At 42.5% G+C, this 23,159-nt stretch overlaps 1 protein-coding gene across 2 annotated transcripts in view; it reads left to right on the forward strand.

Moving 5' to 3' along the window:
* The first annotated feature begins 424 nt into the window (after nt 1-424).
* Nucleotides 425-23,159, forward strand: part of PMEPA1 (prostate transmembrane protein, androgen induced 1) — a 61,266-nt gene continuing 38,531 nt past the window's right edge. The window contains exon 1 of one of the 2 annotated variants that reach the window (XM_006276593.4): nt 425-695. In XM_006276593.4, the coding sequence (XP_006276655.1) occupies nt 590-695 (106 nt within the window). In that variant the 5' untranslated portion in view covers nt 425-589. The remainder of the gene's footprint in view (nt 696-23,159) is intronic. The other variant, XM_006276592.4, reaches the window with a different exon arrangement.

The raw sequence follows: 23,159 nt of genomic DNA on the forward strand, positions 1-23,159 counted from the left end.
TGTGTGTGTGTATGTGTGTGTTGCTGGGGGGGGCACGCCTAAGGGAGATTGTGAACCGCTGAGACGCACTCACTCCCGAGGCCCGTGCTTCCCGGAGGAGGGGGCGCGCAACCCATTCCTCCCCCCACCCCTCCCAGGTGCGCGGCGCCTTTAAGAGACAACGCGTCCCCCCGGGGCGGGCGAGGGCAGAGCGCGCTGTGATTGGCCCGTGCAGCTGTCACTCACCCCTACCCCCCGCCCGGCGGGGCTGTGGCGAGGGCAGTCCCAGTCTAGCGCTGACGTCAGCGCGTCTGTCTGCTCCCCCCAGCGACACCGACTCCCCCCGGCGGGCGGGAGGGGAGGGGCGGGGCCGGGATCTTGCTGGGGCCGCGCGAGACGCGCAGAGCGGTGGCGGCGGCGGCGGAGGCGGGCGCGGAGGCAGCGGGCAGTGCCCGGGCTGGCGGCGGCGGCGGCTCCAGCGCGCTGCACGCGGGCGCAGGGGGCTGCCTGCCCGCTCCTGGCCCGCTCGGCTCCTGCCGCCCGGCCCGTGCTGCCTGCATGCGGGGCGGCCCGGGCCCCGCCGCCTCGCCTCGCCGCCGCCTCCTCGCCCATGTATAACTTCATGGGGCTGAACGGCACCGCCGGCATCGCCCTGCAGCCCAATGTGTCCTGCACGTGCAACTGCAAGCGCTCTTTGTTCCAGAGCATGGAGATCAGTGAGTGGGGCCGGGGGTGCGAGTGCGTGTGTAAGTGTGAGTGTGAGGGGGGCGGCTATAAATAGCCCTGGCCGAGCACGGGGGGCTCAGCTAGTGGCAGGGGCCCTGCCACAGCCTCTCCTCAAGGGCCGGAGCAAGGAGATTTGGGGCACTAGACACCCCCCTTCCTCCTCCTCCCTAACCCGCACCTGGAGGCACCGGTTCGCAGCCGGAGTCGCCGGCGGCCGCGGGTGTCTTTTGGAGGAAAGTTTTGTGCGAGATCCAAAAGTCACGCGTGGCCGGCGAGCAGGCGAGTGGGGCTCTCCGTGCGCCCCACATCGCAGTAAAGTTGTAGCCGGTCGCTCCCCGCCTGCCAGACTGCCGCGAGGGGCGAAGAAAGCCGTCGCTGTTAAGCGGCTTGTCCGGTCTGTGCACATCCTGATCTTTAATCTGTTGCTGCTTGGGATTCAGCATCTTTGTGCCGGAGCATCCTGGCATGAGCAGGGACGACCGCGCTGCGTCCGCGGGCGAGGGACCCGCCGGGCTCAGAAATCGCTTTTGCCCGACCCCGTGCAGAGTTGTGAGGGGTTTATATCACGAGGGTTATCCTCGCCCCTCTTGTTCCCTTCAGTGTATGTAACGTTTCCTTTTCAGCATATGTAAAATTTCCTTTTCCAATTCATCTTTTTTTTTTATATCGTCCCTTCCCCTCAGCTAATCAGCCGTAATGATGTTTTGGCTGACACCGAGGCAGTCTTGTTAATTTAGTTGTCTGCTCTAACTGTCTGCTCTTCCAAATAGACTACGTTTCTCACTTCGGCTGAAGTGATGCTCAGGAGATTTTGACCCATAAGGTTAGCGCTGTTAACACTTTGAGCCTTGCTTTTAGGTATCTTAATTAACCGCTCCATTTCAATGATACGCCTTCAATTATTGGAGGGCTGGAGGCAAAAGTGGAGCAAATATTTTGAAAACTCGTTACATTTTTTTAAAAATGATATTTTAAACTGCAAACGTGGAAAATCAGTGAGAGCATTGTCTGACCCAAATAGCCTGTACTTCTGTGTTGGATCACCCTAACAAACTACCTAGAAATGGAAACGGAGTTTTCTTTTTAAGGGAAGTCATTTGGCTTCCCCGGCTATTTTTAAAAATGCATTGCCTGGGCCTGATTATTTTCAAAGCGTCTCAGCCTGTGTGGCTTTTCTGCAGCCAGAGGGCTCATTTCTACTTGGGTCGACATCCAGTACCACGCAGCGCAGTCGTAACCTCTGTGTGCTAGTGCGTTTGGCGCAAAGTGGAGACTTGGGCATAATCCTGCTGTTGTTAACACCCCAATAGGGCAAATTCATTCCTGATGTAAGCATGTGAAAGTCAGTTGAACCCTATTTAATGCCACCGATTCCCATTGACACCTTAGGATTGGGTCTGTTGTTTGAGGCTGCAGAGCTGTGTTTTAGGGCAACTCTGGTCTTTAGCATTTCGGATAGTCAAAGCCTTGAATCCTGTGCCATCAACTATGCCAGCCATATTTTGGGTTGATTTGGTTATATATGGATTTTGGAAAAAATCTATAGGCATTCATAGAATGGGTACTAAAACGTGTTCAACCTGAATTGTAAAATAAACCATAGCCTTTGTACTGTATGCACTTTTAATCCTGATTTAATCTCATTCGTGTTCAGACAAAGCTAAGCTGGATTTGCCTGATTTTATTAACACTACCAGTACTGAATAGACCATTATTCTTTCTTGACTTTAACAGGCCATGCTAGATAGGAATACCAATAGAGCTCTACAAATTAAAAGATACAGATTTCTTTTTTTTTATGCCAGTCAGGGAGTGAATGTAAACGAGTCTGTTATCCCATGACATAAACCTGAGAAACTTTTTTTTTAGTTTAGGTCTGATCAGAACTGTGATAATATCAAAGTGGAATATTTTTGAAGAATTAGCATCCACTCTGTCTTTTGAAGAAACAGTCTTTCTTCTTCCAATCTGATCCTTGGCACAGGTTTCTTATTGGAACAGTCTGATCTTTTAATTTAATTGCTTGACTTCTTAGAAATACTATCCATTTCTAGATTTCCTGCAGTGTCTGAAAGGCTTAGTAATAGGTGCTGATTTTGGGGTGTGCGTATGTGTAACCAAGAAAAAACTTACCTATTGGAGGATCTCTTCCTTTAAAAAAGCTAGAACCTACTCCACGAGACCCTATTCTCTTTAGTCTGCTCTATCAAATCTCTGCACCACACAATCAGCTAGTTAACATCATGGTCCTGACCCAAAGTGGGTAAGTTTTCTTTTGGCTTAGGCTTTGGAGTAGGCCTTCAAAACTTTTACCACTATCTTACGTCAGTGTATTTGGCAGTAGCTTCCTTTGCTGAAATTAGTTGTTATTTCCTACGAAGCAAGAGTGGTTATATTGCAGTGGGGCTGGCTACACAAATGCTTCTTTTTACTTTGATTTAACAGAAAGGACAGAGTTGAGAGTCCATTAGATTCATTAGTTTAAAGTAGATGGCGGGGGGCAGCATGACTCAGTTTTGAAAAATTATTTGGATGGGGTCTGAGAACAGGTAAAACGAGATTCCGTTTAATTTTGCAGGTATGAATCTAGCACAGGACTGATGCAAGATAGTAGCATAGGTGCAAACTGCTTTCTTTTAATTTAACCCTCTAATTGGGTTAACTGTGAAGTTCATCTAAAATATTTCTGTGCATTTCTTATTTCAGGTGACAAACGAGTATTTAAACAAATGAAGCAGTTGGGCTCTTTCTGTCTGTAGCCTTCCTAGATGAGGATTACAAAGGGTTTTATTTTTTTTCAGTACAGGTTCAAAGTCTTGACTACCACAGTGACTAGAGAGAGTACTCTGACCTGGTGCAGTGCCAACACACTAGGCCAGCTAAGCTAGCCAGACATCTCTGCTGTGGCCTCTAATCAGTCACCCAGGGTGAAGGGGGTCAGGGGTGATTTCAGTGTTGTCTGTGTCTGTAAATAACTAATTATTCAGCCCAGCAAAGTCCTTGCAACAGTCTTCATTCATAGCTCACAGCCTCTTGCCACAAACAGCTAAACTTGTTTTTATTCTGTCTGGTATAATCGATGAGCAAGTTTTTACAGGATCTTGTGAGGGCCTTGTTCATTCAGCATTTGGAGTCCTTTGTACAGGTAATAGTTTGCTATGAATGCTGAGCTCTGGAAAACTATGGAGCCGTTTCAGACCTGGAAGGACTTCTTGTATATTGATACAGGGTTGGGAATCTTTGGCTAGAGATGCCTCTGTGCTTCTGTTTTGCTTCAACCTTCCATGATAATGTAGATGCATATAACAGCTGCAGGGGTTCAGAGCTGCTCACCTTGAGTAAGGGGCTGGTTGAAGGTCGCTTTTAGTACAGTGAAGTGTCTGATAGCTTTAATAATAAAGTGTTTCTCTTGGTACGGCAATGAGAATATTCCCTCATCTTTTTCTTTTTTTTTTAGAGCTGGAAAGCACAAGTTTTACAACCATTTAAAGACATTTAAAATTGTAAGTCTATTACATGTGAGAAGTTCTGTCCTCAGAAAGAAATCCAGTGTTTTCACATCCTTTAGTTTAATAAACCAAATGCAGATGGCTGAGCCTAGAATTTTCTCCATTCCACCCCCAAACTCTCTCTCTTTGACTACTATATATGATATTCTATATTGCTGTGATTATATATAATTTTTCGAGAATGTTTTGTGTTTTTCATTGACGTGTCAATGGCAGCACTGGAACTGTTGTACTCTCCTTACTGAAAAAAATCTGTAATACTGGCTCAGGTTTTTTACGTGCTGTATTTTTTTTTTTTTTTTTTAACTGAACATTTCAGAAATAAGTCTACAAAAACAAGCACAGGTCTACTACCAGCTTTTTATCAAGCTAATTAATCTTTACCCGTGGCCATTCAATTCCTGATATTTCACTTTGATATAAACAAATGAAAAGTCAGGTGTGTGTCACCCAGCTTCGATTGTGTCTTTGCTACACCAAAAAGTGTTTTATACAGAGAGACTCTTTTCTGCATAAAATCCAAGTGGAGAAAAAGCACAGGTAGTTCTTACTTCTAAAAGGCTAAGAATTATCTGCACCTTCTCTTCTCCAGGATTTTACATGGAGATGGCTATCTCTGGTTACTTATCTCTGTGAAAGCACAACCTTCTTTGAGTAAAGATACAGTCATAAGTCACCCTTGCCCTTCCGTGTGTACGTACCAGTGGGGTCTTAGAGCAGCGTTTTATTTTAGTCCCATGAAATGGCAACTTATTCTTTGTATTTTATTGCTTTCATTCAATGTTGATTCAAAAAGGGGATAGAGAAGGAAACAGGATCAGACATACAGAGTTAAGCTGCTTTTCCTTCTGGGTGAACACCTGTACAGTACTTCACATCCTGCTACTACAAGGTGGGTCAGAGTCCTGTGGCATGCATTGAAACAGAGGCACCTGAAATCATTTATAATGCATAGCAGTGACATGATACAGTGAACTCTTCCTTAATGGGGCATATCCAGAAGAGGATATTTGACACAATATGACTTGGTTACTCTGTGTCATGGAGGTGTTAGTTACCACCAGAATGAGTCTTTCTGTTTGTTTCGGGTTTTGTAGGAAGTTCTCAGATACTAATACTTTTTGGCGCATAATGTACCATGGCGGCAGGGAACGACATAGCTATGTATTTTTAAGCCAAGGCATTTTAAGAGTTGGGACTGAAGTTGCATGTGAAATTTTGCAACATTGACTTGGGTTTAGCTGAATTCTTGATGCATTCTGTGGAAATATAAACTTCCACAATGGTTCCCTTATTTTTATTTTGCTATTGCTCTCCAAAGGTACAAAACTCAAATATCTTAGGGGCTGGCAGCTGGCTGCATAAATTCAAATCCAGAATCAGTTTGTAAACCTAAATTAGAAATGGAATTTATAAATGAGATGACTTTTCTAATAGAAGTGTATAAGTATATAGTGACACCAGTGGCCAGTAACTACGACCTAGCCTTTTTTCTAAGTGGTAAATAATCGTACAGTCGAGATTGGTCTTGCCTCAGTTAACACACAGTTATTATTTGGTAACTGATCCGTTAGGACTTTTCATTTGTGATTGTTTTTAAATAAAAACCGATTTTCAATTAAGCGGATCTGCTGTATGCAAGGAAATTCTGTGTGGTGTATGTTCTTATTCAGAGCTTTAAAGTCTTTGGTATAGATGGTTTTAGTGCATCTTTTGTCAGCTTATTTTTGCCTTCTTACTAACAGCTTCTGTCATGGAACTACAAGGGCTGCCTTGCTGCATTTAAGCGTAGTCCCGGTTTGCAAAATGAGTATACTCCTAAATATATAGAAAGCAAAGGGGCCATTAAGGACTATGGGGTCTGTATGACAAATGATTTTTGTGGCTCTGGGGCTAAATTTCTGTGAGATTTGCCTGTTGAAGTCAAATTCTGATCTTCTAGACATCAGTGAAGGGGGTGAAAGTGATAGTGTGCATACATTTCTGTATGCCTGTATGCTTACTTGTTTGTAATGGTCTTCAATAATTGCAAAGGACTACAGTTTTATACATAAAATAATTGATAATAGCTAGTTGGCTTAACTGCCAGAAAATGGAATTTTGAACTCATGGGAATTTCTAAAGTATTGGTTAACTTTAGCAAGTTGTGTTTTATTTTTAAGTTTATTTCAACCACAGCAGCTTATTCCCAGTCTGAGGATTTGGGAAACTACTGAGGGTGGAAAAGGCTTTGATGACTTGGCAAGGAATATAACTTCCAAGGCAGTGCTTTGATCTGCATTTTAAATGGTGCTTTGTAATGAAAACTTTTCACGTTTCTTTCCCCCTTTTCTAAGTTAGTTCTGCAGAATTTTGTTTAACAAGAAGAACAAGAGGAAGAGGACAACTTCTTGTCTACATTGAAGCCACCTATAAGTATATAGTTCCTCATGTCCTGCAGATCGCATGGTAATTGCATGGTTATACTAAACAGGAAATTAGTAGAGACGTTAAACTATTATCAAAGTGTTGCAAGCCTTTTGAATTTTCTCCACTAAGAAACCTATGGTCACTTTAACATTTATACTACAGTACTTACTTCAGAGATATCCCTTCTACCTAATGCTGCATGTCTCTGCTTCCGAATATTTTTCCACCTGAAATAGGGCATTTTATTATTTTTAGGATGCGAATCCTTTTAATATTATAGTGCACAGAAAAAGGTTGTAGTTTCAGTTGACACCTCAGAAGTTTTGTACAGATAAAACAGCCACTAAGTTCTTCAGAATAGTTTGCGGGGGGGTTGTCCTTTCACCTCTGTCAGTAGCAATTTATCCTCGGGTAAACTGTATTGGGAATTGTGGGTTGTTACCCACATAGGTTATTTCTTACGCATGAAAAGTGATGGTTGTTGCAGTGATTCATGCAATGTGGATCCAAGTTTGTCAGAAGTAGAAGTGCAAAATATATTTTATATCTTATATTTTATATCTTATATTATAAATCATTTAATTTAAATCTGCTTGAAAATAGTCGGTCTGTCTTGGGGCCGGCTTGTGTGGGCTTTGTCTTCTAGTTGAGGAGGTGATGCCCTTTAATGATGAGGGATAATTGAGCAGGCTTTCCCAAATAGCTTCAGGAGTGCCTCTGATTAGTTCTTGTAACTGCTGTTAAGCCTTTTCTTGCATAGACTCCCAATTATGCCAAAATAATGCCTTTGTGCAGGCACTGGTCAGCTGGGGTTTAGAAGAGATCAAATACATTTCATTGGAGCGAAAACCCACTTCTTAGAGTATGTGCTAGTTAGCAAGGCATTCATATGGAGCTAAGCAGAGTTTTTGCATTTTTTAACTTGCACCTTATTGCATGCTTCTCTGGAAGTAAAAGTTCTTCCCGGAGTTAAAACTCATCCTGAGTTACTCTTTGCCTCTACTTGATCCCAACTGCTGATTTTTGGGCAGATGGGTGTGTATCATCAAGTCTGTCAAAACGTGCAGTTATTGTGACCTGAATTTACCTGATGGATTTTTGCAGGCATTGAGATCAGCATTGAGGCACCCCCCTACCCTCCACAATGTATTTCTGTTTGTGATCTACCAGAAATTTGGCAGTGCCTATCATAAAATCATGAAGGGACATTTATAGTTTGTACAGTTTTTTGCATTTGCACTGGATCTAGAACACTGTCTGCTGTCCGTTTCTGATGCACATTGTAATGCCAGTCACAGACTAGATTTTTTTTCAGACTGAAGTCTAGTACATAACTTTGAACTTAACTTTCCTTGTGTTAGTTAGCTGTTCTGTGGTGGGTTTCTGTGATGCCTTCCAGTCATTGGTCTGTGTCTGATGTTAACGAGGTTTTACAAATCCCTACTAAAAAATGACCAAGATTCTTACCCGCAAGTGGTGAATCTTACACTGCAATATGTGCATAAATGCCTGTATTTGCATGTACAGACTTGCTTATGCCAATGCACTTGCTTATTCAGAACACTCTGTTTACATCTACAGCTATGAAGAATTGGGCATGTGATGGGAGTTTAGACAAGACATGTGCACTTTAACAGGTGCTACCAAAATGCTCAATACTGAAGACTTGGCCAGTGCAACCTAACAAGTACAATTCTGTAACAAAGAATGAAGGGCATGCATGCAAGATGATTAAATAACTATTTAAAATGACATAAAAGTTGAAAAGATGCCCTTAAAAATGTATGTAACCTCTTCAAGAATTATATAGGGTTTCAGGATCAAGTGAAGTAAGAAAGACCAATTTGTTGAGTAGCCAGTGTGTTACTCCAGCCCCCTACAAAGACTTGTCAGTAATAATTCTGTAAAACTATGAATCAACTTTGCATGACTTTGTGCAAATAGACTGAGTAATTTCTTTGTTCTTTTCTTCTTACTTTGTAATTGGTGTCTGTAAAAGCCCAAAGGTTTGGTCTTGTGGAAAGCATGATTCATTTATTGGTGTCTGTGCCGACTAGTTATCTTTCAGTAATTCCAGAGTGCTGCTACAAGCCAAGAGTGATTCATACATGGCTAAGTGCACAAACAAATGGGGTCATGGCCATCTGCAGAAACTTCTCTAATCTATTTATGGTATCAGAGAAAGAAGTGGGTGTATTAAGGATGATGGAATAGGTGTCAATTACATTGGTGAATATAACCGGTTAAGTAACACTAAACATTGCTTAAAAATACTTTCTGCTTGTTGCTGATGATCATAACAGTAGATCACATTTATATGATATCACATCCACTCAGCCTGGTGTCTCTAGGTGGTGATTCCTTTAAGAGACGAGCATAACTGTAAGGTTGATTCCTTATGCCTACTTCAGTCAAAATTCATATTGACATAGGTGACTGGTAGGGGGTGCACGTGCCACCCCCCCCCCCCCCCGGCTGACACTGATGCTGTCAGTAGGGCTGGTGCCCCCCATGACAGGGCTGCCGCCATCAGCAGCTTCTGTGGATGCCCCCCCAGATTCAGGAGGCACCAGTCACTCATGCATATTGGCCTCTAGATTTTGTAGATAATGAACTAAACCTTGCTCTCTGTTACTCCAGATTTGCAATAGTAGATGCCATTACTTCATTACACTCAAAATTTGGCCCAATATTTGCATAGCTGTATATTCATGAGCAGGGATAATGTGCCGTTTTTATACATCAAATATAACTGCTGTGGAATAGCTTAGAAAAGTAAATGCAGTGAGCAAGTAGGCTGACTCTCCTCAGAAAACCTTTCTGTTCCTTTTGTCAGTGCTTTCTTGGGTAATTGAGAAGAGAGCTGTGCATAGTGAGATGGACTGGACACTTATTCCGTAGTGACTTTGTGCATCTCTTGTCACTAATGTTGAGAATTAGTTTTCCTTTTCTAAATCCTGGTGCACAGACTAACAGAAGCGTCAGTGCTAATTGCACCAAATTTTAGGACTGCTCAGGTGGAAATACCTAAATTCTGTCCCCTGTTTGGGGAATTCAAACCAGGCTCAGTGGCACCTTGTTGGCTGTGCTGGCAATAAAGAAGAAAGGGGGTTTCAGACTGGTTAGGAAAGAAGAAACCATTCTCGGAGTGTAAGGAGAGGGATTTTGTTTCTACTGCCATGGAAGAGAGTTCTTCTACTGGTGAAGAGAGTTGCCAAACTGAAATTCATCTATCCATTTCATCTAAACCAGTGGTAATTCTGCATAGGGTTTAGGATGCTATACGGCTCTTAGTCTTAAACAGAAATGCATTGTTTTGTAAATAAGTAAGTATATAGGACTTGACAATTGCAGAGCTAACCATGTGAGGATCTTGCAGCACTTACGCAGGTAAACATCACATTAGAGAGAGGCTTGAGCAGCAACATTAAGAAAAAAATCTGTGAGATTTCAAATGTGCCCATGTTCAAGGATACTTTGGCACTTCTTTCTGCCTAGTTTATAAAGGAGTCAACTGAAGCCCAGAGCTTGATGGGTTACAGATGTACTCTAAATTGAATGAGTGCACTAGAGCTGGCCAAAAACTGAGGAAAAATTGGGCATAACTGAAAATGTAAAAGCTTTGACCAGCTCTGTTGCACACTTGTTCAAGTGCAGTTGCTAAAAGGGAACTGGGCTTCTGCTAACCTCTGAAATGTTTTCAGAAGGGGAAGTGACCCAGACTTTTGCCCTAAAGGGCTGAGGAGTCTCTTGTGGAATCAGAATTGCTCTCCTCTTGGTTTATTTAAACCAACAGATTATGCAACTCATGCTAGACTTGCCTGCAGGGGAAGCGGAAAAGGAACAATGCCATTGCCATTTAGATCAATTCCTATGCAATGTCTAGCCCTGAAAGATCAGGGCCAAAATTTGCAAATCTGTGTACCCAAATTGGTGGGGTTTTTTAAAATCCATATTCAGGTTCCTCAGTCAGAGTCCTCTGACTCAATGTGCTGAGCACTTGTGGGGGTCATGGTGTCTCTTGAGACTAAAAATACTTAATCAGACATTAGCCTAAAGGGATGGAGACTTTACTCAGTGGGTATGACTTGCTAAGTGTTCAGTATGGGCCTAAATCAACAGTGAGAGATTTTGAAAATCCCACCCTTAACATGTTCATAGTTTTTTAAACCCTCCAAAAGCCATAAAAGCGAAGTCATGTCGCAGACTTCCCACACCCCTCACCTGTTCTGCATTCCACATTCTGCTCATGATCCGAGACACAGATGAATGCTTAGCAAAGTCGTTCTCACACCCTTGGCTAATCTGAACATTCCTGTTGTCTGTGTTGGAAAGGGTGGGGTGTCCAGAATATACTTGACAGCTTAAAATACAAAGGCCCCTCTCACACATGCTGCCACCCGTTGCAATACGGATGCATGAACCAACTGAGCACGGAGGAGGTAAACCATTTATAACCCTCACGTAGGGGTTGGTAAGTGAGAAGTTTGTCTAAGGAGTTTTTTGGTCAATCAGTTTCCAACAGGGCCAGGATGTGATGGAGGGTAGAACATCTTCTGGTTCTCTCTGGAAGCAAATGGAGAGAAATCCTGGCCTTGGTGAAGTCAATGGGAGTTCTGACATTGACTTCAGTTGATCCAGGATTTCATTCTTGAAGCGTAGTATGTCTTTTCGCGCTGATCTCTTGAAATGCTTGACATCCCTTCACATTTGCTAGCACCCTGAGAGGGCAATTGTGCAAAGAGCTTTTGATTTCCCCCCACATAGTATAAGAGTGACATAGCTGTGGTGATCCAGAAACTATGTGAGAGCCAAGGACTTCTTTGGGTTGTACCTTGTATTGGCCCAGCTATTAGTTGGCATTAAGTTAGACAAGCTTTGGGATGCGAACACCAATATTTCCAGTGACGTGCATGGGAGCTGCAGGTGCTTGGTTGCTCAAAAAATGAATTCTGAACCTTTTGTATTGGAGTAGCAAGCACTGCTGTTCCTCATGATCTGCCTCTCCACCAATACTCAGTATTACTGTTGCTCTGTATAGTTCCTTGGCTCCAATAACAGCACCAACTTGTATACATATTAGTCTTTTCAGTACTGAGATCAAAAGGAACATTGGCCAATTAAACTCCCCCTTAACGATACTTAAGCATCCACAGTCACATTGCTCTTTGTTTCACTCGTTCCAGAGTAAAAATTAGCTTAGATGTTTAATTTTATGCTTCCAATTTTATGTATGGTGTCTCTTCTTTATTTCCTTTTCCCCTTTCCCCTTCATAAAGCTGTAGTGAGAACTCTTTCCAGGTGAGAAGACCTCTTTGCAATCCACATAACAAATGCGTATGATGACTTCCGACTGAAATATTCTGGGCTAGTCTCCAGGCCCACCGCACGCAGTATAAAACAAGAGGCTGAGCATTTTTCACGTTTTAGATAGGTTGCTTGGCTCTGAGGCAGTTTTTTTCAAGTCTGGAATGACTGGGGCTTCGCTCTTGATGCAGCCTTCATCGTGAATGCAGGGTACAAACGTGACAGCCACCATTTTGGCTGACACCGAAGATTGAACTGGGACCTTCTAGGGCTTCAGGACCAAAGGTTTCTGTGTAGCAGTTCCTCTGTGAAGCAGATATGGGAGGGGATCAGCAGGTTACATCAGTATCATTTTTTATTAATACCTCTACTCTTCCTAATGTTAGTGTGGTCTTGTGACAGATGCTATTCTTCACCAAAATACATCAGCCACTGCTCAGTGACTAAAAGGGAGAATAAATATAATGGGCATGCAGGGCGCGTCTCCATGTGCCCCTACAGCGCCGTTGTTACTGCGCCATCGTTTGGTACTTCCTTTAGGCTGTACTAAAGGAAGTACTAAAAGATGGCGCTGTGCCGTACTGGCAGTGCAGTTATTTTTAGCTGCTGTCACCGTAGTGACGTGCTATAGCAAGGGAGCGCATCACTATGGTGATGCAGCTGCGGCGCCACAGTTCGAGTTTGCCAATGCTACATCGCTGTAGCGCGTTGCTACGGCGACAGCATCTTGTATAGACACGCCCACGTAGTTCATTCACAATCGACTCACGGTGGCCTTTCTGCATTTATGTACAGCTAAATCCTGAAAGTAGCTTGTTGAAATTCGAAGAAAAAAATGCATGAATGGGTTTAATTTACTTTAATTCAGTTATGAAGTAAGAGGGGAAACCTCTCTGGCTGCATGAGGTCAGTCAGTGAATATGTGAAGAATTAGCTGTTCTTCAAACAGGGCGACGGTTGTGTGCGAACATTAAAGAACTTCTATTTTCACTTGACCATTGGGTTTTGTTGCACTCCAAACCACAAGTGCACTTCAGTCTCAAAAGGCTTTGGAGAAAACTTGCATCATCTTATGTTCTTTTTCTTTGGTACAGGGAGGCCCAGATTATGCTCTGTGTGCGTCTTTCCAATGGTATTTGTAACATTGGCTTTATGTTAAACCAAGGGAAGGCTCCTTTATCAAGAAAATAAAATCAGGTGTAAGACATGCACTTGGTTAAAAAGAAACCCTGCCCAATTGTTCAAATCAGCAGTTGCCAATGTAGGTGTAGCTAGCTTTTTTCACAGTGACTTCATGGATTTTAATTTGAATGCTGTAATGAACTTCAGTGTAGGGTTCACTGTAATGGACTTGCAGCTGAAAAGATATGGGTACCATGGAAGGCAGGACACCTCAGATTATAGGAATAGTTCTAGGAACAACAGTACCCATTGCCTGCCAAGCCAAACACATCTGTCATCTGCTATACTTGGTTGATTGTTGTTTTGTTTTGTTTTTAAAGAATACTGGGAGATTAATTTAATCTTAGTGATGTTTGCTAGTCAGACTGTATCTGTAACGTTCATTCTGCCCGTGTTCAGGGATGGGCAGAGGGAAAGTTTTCTCTTATTATTTTTGTAACTACTAGCAGGTGAAAAATGCAAACTCTGTTGCAGCTGTACTCTCCTAATTGTGCAGATGCCAAGAACTGCAGCTTTGTTTTCCAGCCTGATCAATGCTGTTAGTTTAAGTAGTTGGATAATTTCGTAGCTCTAGGCACTTTTGTCTGACTAACACGAGACTGGATTGCTTTGTTTGCCCCTGGTGGGGAGGAGAGGAGGGGACTTCCATTTAAACAAGGCTTCCCCCAGCCTCACAAAACAGCCAGCTGATGCTTCTGTGCCTCCCAACCTTTTTTGAATCAAGAGCATAAGGAAATGGGGGATGTTATACCTTGACCTCATTCTCTCACATTTAACCTGGATACTCTCTTTCTATTTTCCTGCGTGAGAAGCCAAAGCATTGGTCCTGCTGGCCAGATACCATCCTGCCTTTTTTGATTTGTTTTGTTTTGATTTGTTTTTAGTGGAGCTTACCAGTTCTCACCTTTTGATCATGTAAGCCAGAGCTTTTCCAAGATGGAGAAATAGGGTAGAGATGGACATTCAAGACTAATCTGAACCAGTCGTCTGACACTTCATCAATCTAGATCTATCATGTTCCACCATTTTAATCCAGTCTCCGTGTCCCGAACTTGTGGTCTGTCATGGGTGTAGGCCTGTTTTTGGTCACTTATACTGGTTTATGTGTAATGTTTGTACCTAGAGGGACAGTACTCCCTCCTTTTGTTTCGCAACCTTCCCATGTTTAAACCAGGACTCTTTCCAACCTTGTTTGAGGCTGCACTGGGTGGGATTATAACCAGTTACCTTCCTAGGCAATACCAGTCTGAGATGGTGAAAGCCCTGTTTCTTTTGTGAGCAGCCCAAGGATTTCTCTTTTGGTGGGGGAAGGGAGAATAAGAGGTTGAGGCTTCAGAGATTTCATTACAATTGGGCACTAACTCATTTAATCATTCCAAAAGGGGTTCCAGAGACAATCTCATGTCTCCTCCCTGCATGTTTCCCACACTGAACCGAAATGTCTTCCTCAAGAAGGAGAGGGTGTGATTCTTAAGAGGAAAGAGAGAATTCCAGCTGTTCCTGGAGTACATCCGATACCTCTGCGCAGTGTTTGGTTGCTTCAGTGGGACACGCTGCCTGATGCTACTTTCTCCCAGGAAGATTCATTTAAAGTCGAACCAATTCCAGCTGCCGATGAGCGCATTTTGGGCGGGACATTGTGCAGCTGAGAGGCTGTTCTCACTTTTCCAGTGATGTAATGAGGCAGTCACAGACCCTGCGGCTGTCGGCTATCTTGGGGAGATAGGGAAGGATAGTCTGTGGCAGTAGATCAGTGCATAATGGCTCTGGTTGTGTTGGTTACAAACACTGGTGAAAGCTCAGGACTTGATAGTTGTCTGAGTTATCCTTATACAGCATGGTGTCTTTGACTTTTGTCATAGAATGCCGGCTGGGTGGATTTTGCCTGATTTCTGAAAACTGCTCTGTTGAGTTTAGTGTGCTCTTTATGATGACTATCCAACTCAGCGGCTGTATAGTATAGTGGATAGGGCAAGTGCCTGGGATTAAGGGGTTCTGTGTCTTATTCCCTGCCTAGCCAGTGGCTTTTGGCATGCTATCTGTTTCCTTTCCAAATCATTTGTCTTGGAGGCTGACAACTCCATGGTAACTCAACATGTGGACACTCTTATTTCCAAATAAGTGTTCTGGTTTGTGTTTCAGTTTACAAAGTGATTTAGCCTAAACTCAGAAAGGAGTGTTTGCCCATAGAGTTTTTCTGGAATAACTGCTGTGCTTTAAATTAGACCCGACTAATTCTGGTCTTGCTTTTACATATAAACAGACTCTTAACAGGAGCTGCCTCTTGTATTCATACAGTTTTCTTTAACTCTGCCTACTAGCCCAAGGGTATTCTCTGAATGTGCAGTAGTCCTTATGTCAGCATTTCACATTGCACCCCCATGTTATAAGAGAACAGGAGGTGCCTCAGGTCCCTTTCAGGTCATCAATTTGGACTTGGCTTACAGTCAAGCTCAACAGGAGCTTGGAGTTTGTAGAGATGGAGCGAAATCTTAAGGTTATGGCATGCCTGGTGGGGGAGGTCTTCAGCAGTCTCCAGGCAAATAGTGCCTGGTGTCTTCCTGCTCCCTTACCTTATATTTACTTCCCTGATCATCACTTACGTGCAGTAAAACATGGAAAAGTGGGGTTCAGCCAGTGAGAGAGATGCAGGAGGCAACTTCCTAAAATGCCACATGCTGGAATGAAGGCCAGCCTAGCTTCTCCCACACAGCCAAGCCCAGTGCCAGAGTATCTCGAGCGAGTCATCCCATGAGCAGATACCATACATGTGAATATGCAAAATGTGGTAGAGGTATGATGGCTACTTTCAAGGTTGACATGCCAAGGTGTTGATGCAAAGCTCTCTGTAGCTAGAAACTCTTAACTTCTATCTATTGCAACTTAGCAGTAGACATGCAATGCATACCCATCAGTGGAATATGTATGCACCTAGGTAGTTATATAAGCAAATTCATAGTGGTGTGGGGAAATGTCCAATGACTGCTTTCTGTCCCACTATTAAGTGTTCCAGATATGCTGGATCCTCTGCTGACTTCTTCTTTTTATGAGTTTCAGAAATCAAAAGCTTTTGAGCATCTGCACTTCACTAGCCAGAGTGTGAAGAAAAAAGTTGCACGTTGGTATAAAGCTTGATAGTATTTTGTTCTCTCCATTCACAGTAACTTGATGAGCTACAGCTTTCAGTTAAAACTTTATTGCCTGCATATGTGCTAGTATTGCAAGCTGCCCAGTGATGTTTCAGCTGCCCAAAAGAAATGAAGGGTACAATTTGTATCTTACAAGATAACTTCCTAATTCCGTCTATGCACGAAAAATTGATTTGCAATGCATCTGAACTTGTTCCTGTAAATCAGAATGACTTAAAATCAGTGAGTTGACTCTAAGCCTAGAAATCCCAAGTTATTTAGCTGCTACAGTAATTTACAGTGACTCTCTGGCCCTTAATTTTTTTTCAAGGGTGAAAAAGTTGCTTATCTGTATCCTTTCAGGTGCCCTGAAAGTAATTTTTAAAGTTGCATTCAAGAGGAAGAAAGTGTTTATATAACCTCTTGAATTACCTTGTGGACTGCTTTTGTGCACTTCTGACTTGTCATTGTGCAATGGGAGGCCTGAGAGAAGGAAGGAGTGCAATAGGAACTTTGATTTGTCAGGTGTTTTTGTGACGTAACCTTGCCTTGATCTATGTGATGTCTGACACACACTGTTCCCCTTCTATCATTGACTTGCATAGGGCAGTTTTACATTAGAACTGAAAATCTCCTATGATAAAAAAGGCTGGTGGTTTTTTAGCAGTAGATGCTAAATAGCATTTACCAGTGGTATATAGTTTGCTCCATGAAATGTGGTAGCCCTGACAGGAAGTACTGTGTCGTTGTTCGTCACAGTCATGCCCCAGTGTTTACCTTGGATTATAATGTTATTAATATAGACTTTGCAGACTTATGACCATGGGCAGTAGATAAGCAAATTGGTTATGCAGATAGTCATGCAGCACTAAATTGCAGCCAGCAAATAAGCAATCCGTTGCCTTTTAGTCATAGCCTAGTTGTTCGTATGTACCTGCCCATGCCTGCCTTTTTAGGGAAACCTCAGTTTAAATCAGTAAATTCTATGCAAGAGTTTTATTTGAATTTTTTTTTAATTGAAATGGTGTTCTAAGATTTCTGCCTTGTTGGTGTAGGATGGGGTTTCACAAAGGATTGCTCAGATTATTCTTGGCCTACCTAAAGGCCCCACAGTGTTTTCAGTCCATCTCTGTAAACCATCAGTACAGACTTCTGGGGCATCTGCACGCCAGTGCGGAGCTTGCTGTGGCATGCTAAGCGTGTCTGAGCTGAGTCGATTAATTGAGTCTGGTGGAGTGTGGTAATTACCGTGCTCCAGCAGCCTCCCGCGTCTCGTGTATCAGCGTCCCCGCACTTCAGAATGGCGGCAGGGGCACTTGAACTAAAGCTTTAGTCCAAGTGCCCCCGCCACCATTTTGAAGCGCGAAGACGCTGAGGCATGTAAAGGTGCCCTTGAAACCTAAACCTTCCTTCAGACAGGAATGAGCACCCAACACCAGTAGCTGGGAAGTGTGGTTGAAACTTTGAGGGCTACAACCTCTAATCTAAGCTTTGGCATAGCTGGAGGTATCTAAACCCTTTGAGCCTTACCTAGCCCCTCTGTTTTAAATTGTCATACAGCTTAGGTGGCCAGAGGTGCAGGACTCCATGGGGTCTTACTGTCTCCACCTAGTGTCTGCTCCACAAAACTTACATTATTAACCCAAGATTCATTACATGCCAGGTTACAACATATTGCCAAACTTTCCAAAGCTGTTGACATTTCAGCAATAAAGCATCCATCTAAAGCTGCTTGCAAAACAGTCTTTGCTTTTTAAAAATATGCTATCATGGCATCAGTGGGTCACTTAAAAAAAATCTGGGAATTGGTTTTACCTTGGTGTACCCTATAGACAAAATATGTTTGGGCAAAAAAAAAAAAAAAGAAAATGCAACAGTATAGCTGAGCATATTAGAATGACCCTTTAAATTGAGATTCCATTTATGAACAGTTTACAAAGTGTTAAATGATTTAATGGATGTTTTCATAAATGGTTAATCAATTGTCATAAAGTCCAACAAGTCAATAGTTTTATGGCGTTGGCTTATAAACTATAATCTGTAACACACTGCTGAGGTCTGTAACATGCTTATGACGTCTATAAATCATTTATTAGCATTTTATCAACCACTTATGAATGGAACTTTAATCTAAAGTGATCAAAAAAAGAGTTGTTTAAGATGTGCGATCTGGCCTTTTATATACAACAAGGTAAAAGGCCACGTAGAATTACTTTCATTGCTGCCTCCATTGTTTGTAAAATTTTTGAACCACTGCAAATAACTACATGAGATGCAGGAAAAACAATTGAGCTCAAGGTTAGGAGCAGCTGGTGTGTAGAGGGGTGTGGACAGACATAACCAGCATGTATGGAGAGCTTTGAAGGTGGCAAAGATATTTATTAAGATCTGGCAGGAATTTAGCCTCTAGAAAGAAAAGTTAAAAAAAATTCTTTAGTAAGAAACCCATCTAAACTCTTGCCTGTTTTGAAGGTTTCTGCAGAGATGTTGGTCTAATCTAGAAAGTTTGAGTGGGGGACTGTTCTCATTGGCAATAATTACATTTTTAAGTGGCAGGAAACACTTGCAGTTTTAATTTTATAAAACTCGCACCAGTTACCTTGTTCCCATGATTAAAGGAAGCAAATGAGCCAAAGGTTTATTTTAATTTCATGATCTTTTGCTTTCATTATTAGGTTTCCCTGCCCTATTTTGTTGAAGGAAAAAAAAAATCTGTTGAGAATTTGTGCCGTTCTAGACTACAGGAAAAAAAAAGGGCTAAAAAGAATTTTTTGGAACGAACGTCATTGGCTCCTTTGCTATGTGTAGGTTTTTTCTAGTAGTCTTGCTCCAGGAAGAGCGCACACCAACTGCAGAGACTTCCTCAGCCTGACCTAAAGGTTTTTAAACCCAAAAGCTTGCTTAAAACTTTTTTTCCAACTATTTAAGTTGATTTAATGAAAGATATCAGACTCATCCAAAGAACCTTGTCTGCACTGAATTGCACTCAAATGCGGTCGGAAGGCAGGGTAGATATGTGCTGTTATAGACTAACAAAAAGTAAATGTGTGCGTACGTGAGAGGGAGCGAGAACACAATGTAGGCCAGTAACAGATCACATTATTTCTATATACAGCCACCATTTTAAAAGTACATATTTAAGTGTTGCATGAAAAGGGGAGACTGCAGTGCATAACAAAATGAGAAAAAAACTTATAAGGCTCTTAAAAGCTGCAGTCTGCAAAACAGCACTCTCTCTATCAGATGGTTATTCTCAGAGCCTTTGTTGTCTAGGACCTTGTCTGCAGCCCCAGACTGTGTCTATATTGCCAAAACCAGCAGATCCAAAAAGTGCTTTATTCTGTAGCTTTCACAGCATTGTTGTTAGGTTTCAGACCACCGCCCTTGAAACTGCACATGGAGAGCTTGCACTGTGTGTATCCAAAGGATGCCAGCAAGCCTCTTCTGGCATTCTTGGGCATCTGGAGTTGAATTTCCTAGGAATTGTTAAGCTTCTTGTTCTAAGGCACAATCCTCTGAAACTTGATTTGGCTGAGAGGATGTAGGGTGGGAAGAATCTCTTCTGCAAAAAAGAACCCCCTTCCCCCCCCCCCCAATTTTACACTCTAATTAAAGGGGGGGTTGTTTTTGTTTTGTTTGTTTTGTATTGGACCCTTTGAGTTGAATCACTTGCCCCCTTAGCTATGACATCCTGGCACTGGCACATTTGTTAGTTGACACAATCACAATAATGCTAGTGGCAGCACTAGCCAAGTTCTCTGTTGGCATCATTGGGGATAATCCCTGACTCTCTTTGGATGTTGAGAATAAAGCTCATAAAACTCTGCATACAGCAGGTCACAACACAACCACCAGGCAGGAAAACCATTTCCAGTTAATCTGAACCAACGGATTTAGAGGTTTTGTTTTGGTTTTGTGTCTCGTGCCTGCTTCTGATGCCTGAACGTCTAGTGAAATCCTCTAATTTAGTTTAGAAACAGAATTCTTTCTCAGATTTAGCTAGCGTTTGACTCAGACTTTTTCCCCTCCTTTCTTAAAAAGATTAATGGAAATACCACCAAAAAACGTTCAGTTTTGTCTTGGGAGAAGAAGTGGAGTGCTGAACTGAGGCACTCGGTTATGCCTTCTATCAAAATAGATTGCCCCCCAAAAATGCAGCAACTTTGTTGTCAGGGTTGTTGGTTGTAGTCGTGTTGGTCTAAGGACAGAGCTGATAACTGTGTCTGCAACTTCCTTATCGTTTCATAGTGCCCTTCTCAACCCCCTCATTTCCTCTTCTCCCCCCCCCCAATTGGTTTAGTTAGTTATTAAGTCATAAGAAAAAAACACCTAAATAAAGGGCTTTGGGTCTCATTTTGGAGAAGGTACAGGAAGGGTGTGAAATAATTTGACTGGGGAGAAAGCATTGAGAGAACACAAATGCCAATAGCTAGTTGGCTTGGTTACTTGTTTTACTTGTTTGGTTTCTCTGTATTTGCACAGTTATACCTCAAGGATTGTCTGTCTGTGGATTTGTGGATGCGTTCAGAAAGTATGATGAAAACCGCTAGCCGGACAAGCGTCTTTACTGTGAGCTTGGTCCAGAAGGCACTCATACGGCAACGGCTGTTTGGAAAAATAGTTCCATTCAAATCCACGTGCCATTAATCACAAGAGATGGTATTACAGTCCTCTTCCAGCCTGTCCTTTCCCTTTATAAAATCTATAGTCCATCTGGGATGTTGGCACAGTGCAAAATATATAGAAGGACGGAAAAGCACTGTCCCCTCCTGACTTCAATGGGCGTGGGTCACAATTCTTCAAAGATGACATTCTTTGCTGTTGTTGGATCCTATCCTGCCTCAGGCCGCTGAGAAACTGTCTATACGTGTAGCTCCCTAATTCAGCATCCAACTAATAGGACCAGAATTGAAGGAGCTACACTTGTCTTCTCCGTGGCTACATGCTGATGATAACATCCGGCTGTAGAATCTGTGGGCTGCTCACTTTCTCCAAGCAATGAGGTTTATAGCTTTTAAGTAGTCTGGATCGGATAAGGGGTCACCATTTGAAAGCTCGGCGAATAACAACGCTCTGCTCATGTTCTGCATATTTGTAGTTGGTTGTTACCATTTTACTCCTTATTATCAGAGCATTCAGTTTGGAGGAACTGAATTCGGTTTCACAGCTACAGAAAATTGTCTTGTTCTCTTTGTGTCCAGCTTTGTGATCCCATGTAAGATTTTTCACTGTGCTGAAGAAAGGAAAGTTTCTGGTAATCGGGTGGTAATCCTTTCACTACCACCATGGTGCAAATTAGGGGGGAGCTTGAGGGGTGTGGGCTAAGCCCCCCCATAAGATTTGAAAATCATAACGGGGGGAGGTCTCCGATTGGATTGCTTCTTCCAAGTTTAATTATTTTTGCAGACTTCCCCAAGAGTCAGTGTAATTCGAACCATGACTACCACTGTTCAGAAGTACCATGCTGACTGGCTTCTTCATCCCGGAAATAACACCCATGTCTGCTTGTAGCAGTAATTCCTAGAAACTATCCCTGGCTTGGTATACAGAGGTGGCTTTTTATTTTTATTTTTGTACAATTAGTAAAAGAATCGTTCCAACCTGGATTTTTCTAACAGAAAACAGTTTACGGGGGGGGAATGAAAGGACATATCTTGTTTTTTCAGGTCAGTTTGATCCAAAAGTACTTTCTGTTATTCAGCTGACCCATAATGTTTTATTTTAAAATAGTTTAATACAACGCTAAACTTTAGGTCCATATTGGTACATCTTCCATAATGCAGCTTCCAGATTCAGAGTCCCTCAGAGAAAGTTACTAGTAAGTGATCTGCCCGAGTAACTTGGTCATGGGGAAGTCAAGCATCCAGTTTTCTTGGACTGGAGCTTCCATGAGGCTGTCCGTCTCAGAAGGGGAAAAAGCAGTTTACCATTGAAGTGAATTGACAAGCAACCTCTCGGGTAATTTCAACAAGCTAAAATATGTCATTTTGGCTTTGGGAATGTCAAAATGCTTTCTTCTAATCAAAAATGTTGAAATGGCATTTTTCAACTTTTGTGAATTGTAGCTTTACTTTTTCCTCACACAGAATTTTGAAACAACTTTTTCATCATGAATGAGGGTTGAAAGCAAATATTGAAGTGTGAAAGTTGATCAAGTTTCTGAATTTGGAGCTCTATTCTTTAAATATGTATTTTTTAAAATACTGATATTTACATCAAACATCTTTCTCTTAACACTTCCCACATTTTTCCCCAGTGCACAGAGTGGGAATTCCCCCCCCCCCTTACACATACTTGTCTGACTTCCTTCTGTAGTAGGTTGGACAGTGCTGCTATGCCTGTTGTACTTCCCCAGTGTCACAGAGGATGTGTGTGGGAGAGATGGGATCTGAAGTGTCCTGGTCTGAATTTGCGGCTACCACCTTAACAACTGGATGGAAGGAAGTTTCATAGTAACCTTTGCGTTTATCTAAACAGCCAAACTGAAGGAAAGGCTCCACAAGAGAGAGGTCCTGTTGTCTGCCCTGACAACTGTTTGCTGAGTTACTCATAATAATCAGCCCTGAACTGAACCCAAATTGGTGGCTTGAGCGGAGTTGTTAGAAATGTATAGGTGCTCTTTGTGAAATGCAAAGAAGCTAAGAGAAATCCAACACTCTTCAAAGTGGGTCTGTTCAGTTGTGGCTGATTTGGGAAGCTCATCTTAATACATGGATGGGAAGGAAAGATCCTTCTTTCTTTCTGGTGTGATCTGGGTTACATTCACCAAATATTAGGGCTGGAGCTTACATTGCTTTTGGTTGTGCCTCCTCCCCCCCCCCCCCCCTTCCAGTCTGAGCACCTCCCTTGACACGCCGCCGTCTCTGCTCTCTAAGGCAAACACTGTATCTCAGCAATACAATACTTGCCTTCTCTCGCA

Source organism: Alligator mississippiensis, chromosome 9 (assembly GCF_030867095.1).
Source record: "Alligator mississippiensis isolate rAllMis1 chromosome 9, rAllMis1, whole genome shotgun sequence".
Lineage (NCBI taxonomy): Eukaryota > Metazoa > Chordata > Crocodylia > Alligatoridae > Alligator > Alligator mississippiensis.